We start from the raw sequence: 9693 nt of genomic DNA, 5'->3' as shown, positions 1-9693 counted from the left end.
GCCATTTTCAAACAATGCTGCTGTACAGATTTCTATGTCTCTTGTTTCTCCTCCCCTATCATAATTTAGACATTTTGGTTTGTAAAATAGATGTTCATGCTGGATGTTTCCAGCATATGGGCATCCATCTCATGTATTTTTGGACAAGAAATCTTGACATATTTCCTGTTCATAAATGCAAATGAGATAGTCGTCTGTTTGGGATGTTCTGACTTGGATATTCTTTTGAAAATACCCCTCTATAGAGGGTTACCAGACATCCAGATTTCCTCGGATATGTCCCCCTTTTTGAGGACGTCGGGGGGTCCGGACGGCTTTTTAAAACCCGGGTTTTGGAAAGCTTCCCTCAAAATCGTGTCGGGAAGGGGCATCGGCGCATGTGCGGATGCAACACTGTGATGCCATCTGGGGGCGGGGCTGGGGCAGAATGAGGCGTGACACAGGCACAACGGGGCGGACCTTGGGGCGTGGCTATGGGTCCGGATTTTCCTTTGGGAAAATCTGGTAACCCTAGCTCTACATAAATAACCCTAACAATATAGCTAAACTTTGCTTTGTGTTTTTCTCCCATACACGTTCTCTTTCCTGTATTTATTGTAGTTCTCTCCCTCTCCTGCTCATTCTTAGTACGTTTATTTTGTGTTTTGTGTTTGCCTGAATAAAACTGGTCTGTTTATTATTGTTTTTATTTTGTTCTTACCCCTATTTTATTGTTGTAAAACGCGCTAGTATTTGATAAGCGTTCAATCAAATTTACAATAAACTTGGAAACTTGGATCAATTTAACAGAACTATGCTTTAATGAGAAAACAAAATGTCTTCTTGGTGAGACAATGCATGGACAGTACATTTGTGTGTGTGGTTCTTTATAATATGGCATCTAGCTCCATGTTGGCGCCTATTGTAAGCCAATATTATAAAGCTAGTATAAGTGCCTATACAGGGCTTTATTTGTAGATAAAATGGAAGTCGAACTGTAGAGCTAGATGAGGAACAGCAGTAACAGAAGAAGGGCTGAATTAGGGAACACATTGACTGTTTCCATTTCTGCCCTAGGCTCACCCCTTCCCTTCCAGGTTGCTTTCAAGGAAGGGGACTGGACCCCATTTGTGGAATCTGATAAGAAGTGGTGAAACGGGGTTCCAGGCGGTTCCCCTGGAAATTAGGACTTATCAAATTGGCAGCCTGAACCACCCCCACTAGCGTGCAAATCCTCACATGCAAATTTACACCTGCTCCAAAGGAGGAGTAATTGTGGGCATGTACTTAATAATAATAATTTTATTTTTCTATACCGCCGAAGCCATGATAGTTCGAGGTGGTTTACAACAAGTGCTGGACAATCAGCGAAGTGGTTACAATACAAAGTCATCAAATATAACGCACAGGATGGGAGTAGTAAAACACTATAAGATTCATAGGTTACAATTGATTAAACAACCCTGTTCCTGCTCAAACTTTGCCCCCAAGAATACCTATGCACAGGTTATTTATTTTCTATACTCTTCTCCCAGGGGAGCTCAGAACGGTTCACATGCATTTATTCAGGTACTCAAGCATTTTTTCCCTCTCTGTCCATACCTGGGGCAATGGGGGGATTAAGTGACTTGCCCAGGATCACAAAGAACAGTGTGGGTTTAAACCCACAACCTCAGGGTGCTGAGGCTGTAGCTTTAACCACTACGCCACACTACCCCCTCCCCCCACCCCGTGTGCTAGTTTTTATGTGACTATTCTCCTGTGCAATTTGTAAGCACCCTTTTCCAGCAACAAAACAAGCTTTAAATGCAGAAAATGCTTTAGCAAAATACCCCTTCAATCCCATCATCCACTTCCTACGTACCTGACACATATCAAAAATGCTTATTTACAACTGGAGGTAGACTTTGGTCTCAGAATATTCCCAGAAGCCTGTTTTGTTAAAGACTAACCAGAATAATTAAAAAAAAAAAGGGATTAGGATTCAATTACAGTCAAAAATAAAACATCTTGGATTGGTATCAAAAGCATGGGTGGGGAGGAGGTGGATAAAATGTTATTGGACCTGAAAGAGTCCAACCCTTCTGCACAGTGACAGTGACAATAGCAGTAGAGACTAATAAGGCTCCAGGAGTTCAGCATCCAGTCCCTACTTCAATTTGTCTTCCATTCTGACAGCCAGTCCCTGCATGATTATACATCTCTGAGTGGTGACCAAAGGGTGTTTTACCAGCATGACTTCCAAAGTAGCTTACTGCATCAAGGGGACATTTGTCCATGCAACTGACTCCTCTCCTATAGAAATATTGCAGAATCATATCATGGGGGTGAACAGCAAAGGGAAGGTAAGTGATTTATTTGTGTACTTATTGATGAAGTGATGTTACAAGTGTTCATGGGGGTCCCAAGCGGATCTCCAGTTTAGAAAGGGCCAGTGGACATTGTCTTGGGTGTGATATGGAAAATGGGAGACAGACTTAAAGGACAGGGTTTTCTCTACTTCAGGAAGCAGGTGAAAACTTGACTCTTCTCCCAAGCCTTTAATGGAAGAAGCAAATAGCTAGCTAGCCAAACACACACGTACTAACATTGGCTGTATATACAGTAGCAGAACTTCCTTATTTGATTTAACTTTAATATTCCACAAACCACTAAAACCAAAGGTGTTATAGTGGTGTACAATTCTAACATGCAGCTTTCCATTAAGCCATTACATAATATAAAACAATTTACTCCACTAAAAAAAAAAAAAAATAATAAATCAAATATTAGAAAATCCAGTGGCATTGACGTACGATACCATCCTGTTCGGTACGTTAATGAGAGCTAAAAATCAAATATCAGCTCAAAATAATAAACTTCTCTTTATAATGACAGGGGTTGCCATTCAACTCATTTTGAAGAATTGGAAGAACCGGGATAGGTTAAATGACACTTTCTGGTGGGAATCTCTCTGTTATACTTTTAAAATGGAACATTCGATGGCCGTACAACAGGGACGGTATAAGAAATTTATGGATGTTTGGGAACCATTGACTAAGTTCTGTAAGGAATGATAACTGATTTCATTTTATTGACCCTTAAGCACACACATCCAGGGTGGGTGGGAGGGGGGAGGGTTTTGCATTGGAATTTCATTCGGGGAATATATGGAGGGTTTCCTGTAGGTATGTACTTTTTATGATTATTGGGGGGGGGGGGAATAGTTGTGCATTAATGTCTATAAGTTTAATGTGTATTTCGTGTAATATTATGTATATTGAAATTGTTTGTTTGCACAATGGTAGTTTTGAAATTTAATAAAGGTTAAAAAAAAAAAATCAAATCCCATCATATGCAACAAAAAGAATCCAATTATCCCATTATCCACCAGCTTTCAATAACTGTTCACGGTTTGCAGTTCTTAAGTTAAGTTTTTCTTAAGTTGGGGGCACTAGAGGGCGCGATAAGGAATGGCGGCGTAGTCAGCGAGCTCCGGCATTGCAAACTAAAAAATCAATAAATAATCGGTGATAACCTCCGTAAAAATATCAAAAATCAGCCCTCTGTCTCTCTAACATCCGATGGCTTCGACTAAGGTAGGCAAACGCCACAAGCCCGAGCCTACCTCCCCACAAAAATCAGCGGAAGACAAGTCCAAGCCTGACTCCACTCAGGCGTTGCTGGCTGAGATACGGGCCATGAGGGAGGTAGTTAACGAAACTAAAGAAGATACCTCAGAAATCAAACAAGATCTTACTACGCTAAAATCAGATATTGTGCAATTATCTGCCAGAGTAGAAGTAGTTGAAACCACTCAATCCACCGCACAAGCTACCATCAAAAACATGCAAGGTCAGCTGAAGAGAGTTCCTCAACTGGAAAAAGATTTGGAAGATCTTCAGCTTCGCTCGCGCCGAAATAATCTGCGCGTCCTTGGGGTACCCGAGGGAAAAGAGGGAGCTGATATACTAACTTTCATGGAAAAATTAATACCTGATGTTCTCAATTTACAATTTACAAGAGAGTTCGAGTTGGAAAGAGCTCACAGAGTTCCGTCGTTCAGACCAGCGAATGCCAGGTACCCCAGGGCTATCATTGTCCGGTTCCTTCGATATACGCAGCTCTCAGAGGTCATGCAACGAGCGAAGCTGAAATCACCTATCAAGCTGGACACACACACCATACTCTTTGTTCCTGATCTTACTAAAAATGCGGCGCTAAGACGGAAGCAACTACTATCATATCGACCGAAGCTCAGAGAGCTCAAGGCGCAATTCGGCATGCTTTTCCCTGCTACGATGCGCGTTACTTTCAACAATCAAACCAAGAATTTCACAGATTCTCAGCTCTTATCGGACTTCCTTGAGGAGTTGCAACCAACTGCTATAGATAGAGTGTGACCTGCTTCACTTCGCTTTGAAGACCATCGGAGTCCCTACTTGTTGTTTCTGAGATCTGCAAACGGCATGGCGGCCATATTCCTGCAGCCACGTGGAAACTACTTCTTCTACATCCAGCTCCAGGCTTGGCGGGAGTAGCGCGTGTTTGCAACTACCCAGTCCTGCTTTGTTTCCTTTCTTTTATTCTTTTAAATTTTTGACTGGTATTTTCCTATACATTCATACCAATGTCTACATGTAGCCTGCTCTAAATGCTTCACTGGAATCACTCTTAACTTGTGCCCTTTCCCGAGTTACACATAAGCTACTTGTCTTATTTAGAGTTACCGGAAAATTTACAATATACGCTGCACTTTATATATTTGAATTTATGAATTGTCACTCCTGCATTTTATTTCTGTTGTTTCGATGGTTTGGTTTATGCTGCTGTATTTGCCCTGTTTTTCATGTATCATCGATGCCCAATTCCTGTATGCATTGCTTATGCTGATTTGCACAAATGACTGTCTTTATATGCCTTTCTGTTCTCTCATTTGCTGCTATATTACTACCATTCTCGTATTTTTTTTTTTTTTTTTTTAGGTCTGTCCTTGTTGTTCCATTGTTTCTTATGTCTTTCATGAAGTTCTTTTATGTATTCTTTGCTTCTCCACTGTTTGGCGTGCTGCTTCTGTTAACTGTCCTTAAAACCCTGATTAAACATCTTTTATCTCTCTTCTCTCTATATATCTACTATATTATATTATTCCTTATTAACTTTAGCTTGCTGGCTAAGCTGTTATGTATCCTTCCTTCCATTCATGAATTCTGCTTCCTCCTGTTTATATGTAATGTTATTTCAAGGTTTAATCACGAATGTCCCTTCTTATGAATTATTATTTGTGGTATCATAATTTTTACTTAACTGTGTTTAAAGCCTATATTTATCAGTATTATCTGTCTGCGTTCTTTACATCTTTTCTTCTATTCTATTCCTTCTTAACTAAAGATTACCTGTTAGGATGTTATGATTCCTTTTTTCACTTTATGAATTTTGCTTCCTATTCCTTATATGCAATATTATTTCACTGATTAACTATGAAAGATTCCCCTTATGAACTATGAACTTATGAACTATGAACCTATGGTGCTATGGATTTACATGACTGTTTTTGCAACCCTTATTAATCATTTTTACTATCTGCTCTCTATACATCTGCTGTTTTATACAATTTATTATTGACTTTAGTTAGCCTGCTCTGCTGCTAAGAATCCTTCTTCTTCCTTATGTATTCTGCTTCCTTTTTTTTCTCTTGCAATGTTATTTCAATGATTAATTATGAGAGTTTCCCCTTATGTATTGTTCCCTGTGTTGCTATGATCTTTTTTTTTTAATCACACATTAATCAGTTTTATTTATATGTCTGCTATACATCTATTGTTCTAGGCTATTCCTTATTAACTTTAGCTAGATTACTAGGCTGTTATGATTCTTTTGTCCTCTTTATGTACTATGCTCCCTCTTTCTCTCATGCATTGTTATTTTAATCATTAACTATGAGTGTTCCCCTTTATGAAATACTATCTACGGTGCCATAGTTTTTATTTAATCAACTTTACAGTCCCTATTAATCATTTTTATTTGTTTGCCCTTAATGTATTTTTTGTTTTATACTTCTCTTTATCAATTTTAGCTTGCCAACTTTATTGCTATGAATTCTTCCTTCCCTTTATGAATTCTGCTTCTGTTCCCATCTATGCATTACTATTTTAATGTTTATTTATAATGATCTCCCTATACAAATTGATACCAGTGATGTTATACACCTATCATTTTATATTATTCTCTATTAACTCTAGATTGCCTGTTATGATCCCATAAATCCTTCTCTCCCTTATACATTCTGCTCCCTCTTCCTTATATTCGTTGACACATCCATGATTAATTATATGTGTCTCGCCTTATGAATTGGTTTGTTTTTGCACATAGACACTTTATTTGGTCACTCATTTCACAGGATGGAGTTATTTGAAAACATGCGTTACTCCTACTATCTGAACCAATGTATGCCTAGCCACATTCAATTGTTCTATAATCCAGTACTGCTATGCCAAACTTGTTCAGGCTGCTATCACACTAATTTAGCCTCCCCTAGTTAAGGAGGGTTCTTGTGCGGACTCCCTTGGTCTTCTTTCTGGATTGATTTTTGTGTTTACCACCCTATTACTGTAATGGGGATTCAACATGTTGGTATTTAAGTCTTACCAGTTATTATCCATACGTTGTTACTTTAGTATTGCAGCTCAGTATTATCGTTATTCTTACATTTTTATCACTACAGCTGCCTTAGATGTTTTATTACAGTTACTATTCTACTTATATGTGTTAACACATCTTCTACACAGGGTTTCAAATTTTTGACACAGGAGGATATCATATTTACCTTGCCGGTATGCTGACTATGTTCTTCTTATGTTCTCTCTACCCATAGGGGTCTACTGTTCAATGTCCTTTTTAGGACGTTGCAGTTTGTGTGTGCTTCTGTGCATTGTATTGTTTTCTACCCGAGACATGTATCACTATAATCATGGTGCCACTATCAACAGGTTATTCACCTTCATTGATACTCGTATCTCTCCAGCCAAATGGTAAAAATTATATCTTTAAATGTCAAAGGGTTTAATAATCCCATTAAACGTAAAAAGATCTTGGATTACGTTTCTAAAAAATCACCAGATATTGTGTGTTTCCAGGAAACTCATTTGACCATGTTGGAGTCGGCCAAACTAAAAACTTCTTGGTCACTGCCGGTTGTTGCCTCTCCCGCCTCTCAAAAAAAAAAAAACGGCGCAGCAGTGTTAATTAGAAAATGTGATTACATCAAACTACTGTCGTACTCCACTGATACTGAAGGTCGTTGGATATTTGCTAAACTCCTCATTCATCAGAAAGAAATGACGTTGATAAATGTATATGCTCCCAATCAGGATAAGCCTGAATTCTTCGACAGTCTCTTGGCTGCTATACTAGAGGACAAGTCTCAATCTCACATACTAACGGGCGATTTTAATCTAACTCTGGATCCGATGGTAGACAGAAAATCAGTGGTCAGACACAAGCCCACTAAGTCTTGGCAATGTCTTCATAATTTGATTACACAATTGAAACTTGTTGATGTATGGAGGCTTATGAATGGAGATGATAAACAATACACCTTTTATTCGGCACCTCATAACTCCTACTCGAGGATCGACTATTTCCTGATCAGCAATAACCTCTTGAATAGTGTCTCTCACTCTGCCATCAACGAAATCTCAGTGTCGGACCATGCTGCCATTGAGCTCACCTTTGAAGGATCCTCATTGTCAAAGAAGGGAACGATTTGGAGGTTCAATAATACCCTACTTCAAGATGCCGAGTTCGTGAAGCTTATCAAAACAGCGATAGCTGAGTACTTTGAATTTAACTCTTCTGAAGATGTTGCTTGGCCAATATTATGGGATGCACTTAAAGCCACTCTTAGGGGGACTATCATATCATATCAGGCTCGTCAATCTAAAATGTTAATTACTCAACTTACTGGTCATGAAAAAGCTATTAAAGATCTGGAGAGACGGCATCAAGCTAATCCAGCTGACATGATCACTTTGAAACTGCTAACTCTACTTTTCACTTCTCTATTACCCTCCAGGTACTTTAGTTAGATTGTGAGCCTTCGGGACAGTAAGGGAATTTTTCAAGTACCTTTCTTATTTCTAATCTTAATGTATATTTTCTGTAAACCGCTTAGAACCTAACGGATGTAGCGGTATATAAGAAATAAATTACATTACATTACATTACATTACATCAAGAGAGATTGAGCTACAATCTACTACTCAGCAAAAGAGCAGGAAATGCCATATTTATGCAAAAAGCTAACTATCACTGTGACTCTAACAAAGCTGGTAGTGCTTTGGCTCGATACTTAAAGATCCAGGAGGAAAGATTAAATATTTCTGCTATCAATATGGCTGATGGAAGACTCACTGCTGACCCTAAATTAATTTCGCAAAACTTTAGTCAATTCTATGAGAATTTATACACTTCAGAAATCTCTCAGCCTGATCCCTCTAAAATACTAACTGATACTCCACATCCTACTCTTACACCAGAAGATAACATCTTTCTATCATCAAGCATCACTGAGGCTGACATTAGCTCAATACTGCATCACATGGCGAAAAGGAAAGCTCCAGGATCGGATGGCTTCACTTCAGAATTCTACACGACTTTCCAAGAGTTGTTATCGCCTCATTTAGTCAAATTGTATGACTACTTTATACGATCAGGTGATATAAGAGGAACGTTCACTGAAGCAAGCATAATCGTGTTACCTAAACCTGGCAAGGATCACCTACAGGTCTCCAATTATCGCCCATTGGCCTTGATTAATGTAGATGCAAAAATTTACGCGAAAATACTGGCATCTCGTCTGCAGAATCTGCTTCCTAATTTAATTGGATCTGATCAAAATGGCTTCATGCTGAATAGACTTTCGAGTGACAATTCACGAATGTTTGCAAATGTAATTTACCATGCTAATAGTCATAAATCTCCTTTACTCGCCCTCGCCTTAGACGCAGAAAAGGCGTTTGATAGAGTCGAATGGGACTATCTTTTTATGACTCTAAAATGGTTTGGATTTGATGACTCAACCATAAGAATGATCAAAGTGCTTTATTCAGCTCCCACGACCAATGTGCGGATCAATGGTCGCACTTCCTCTCATTTCAAACCCACTACAGGCACGAGACAGGGGTGCCCTCTTTCATCACTATTATTCAACCTGGCGTTGGAGCCCTTCTTGCATTCCATCCGAGTTAATGACAATATTCGTGGAGTTTGTTGTGGTGAATCTGAAGTAAAGTTCTCTGCATATGCGGACAATGTTCTCCTCTATCTCACGCCTGAATCCATTCCGGCTTTGCTCTCCCTCATTGACGACTACGCAGCAGTTTCGGGATATAAACTCAATAACAGCAAAATGGAGCTTATGCCTTTGAATTCTCAAGTCCAGCAATGCTTGCTTAATCAATATGGTTTCCGTTGGGCAGTCTCCTCACTGAAATACTTAGGTATTCCTTTTGGTAAAACGCTGGACTCCACCTTGGAGAATTGTTCATCTCACCTTCTACAGATCATCAAAGATCAAATCAACAAATGGCATCCCCTAAACCTTTCATGGTGGGGGAGGTTAGAATCTATTAAAATGGTACTAACGCCTAAAATATTATATACATTGAGTATGCTACCTACCCTTCTACATCTCTCCGTTTATAAACGTCTGGAAGCTATTTTGGCCAAATTCTT

General features: G+C 39.0%; 1 protein-coding gene across 2 annotated transcripts in view; it reads left to right on the top strand.

The window, feature by feature from the left end:
- Window positions 1-2205: 2205 nt before the first annotated feature.
- Window positions 2206-9693, top strand: part of GDA (guanine deaminase) — a 119993-nt gene continuing 112505 nt past the window's right edge. For both annotated transcript variants that reach the window (XM_033954750.1, XM_033954669.1), the window contains exon 1: window positions 2206-2324. In XM_033954750.1, the coding sequence (XP_033810641.1) occupies window positions 2214-2324 (111 nt within the window). In that variant the 5' untranslated portion in view covers window positions 2206-2213. The remainder of the gene's footprint in view (window positions 2325-9693) is intronic.

The sequence above is a fragment of the Geotrypetes seraphini genome, chromosome 1, assembly GCF_902459505.1.
Source record: "Geotrypetes seraphini chromosome 1, aGeoSer1.1, whole genome shotgun sequence".
Classification (NCBI taxonomy): Eukaryota; Metazoa; Chordata; class Amphibia; order Gymnophiona; family Dermophiidae; genus Geotrypetes; species Geotrypetes seraphini.
Note: the sequence above shows the minus strand (reverse complement) of the source record. Positions and strands in the feature narration are given on the sequence as shown.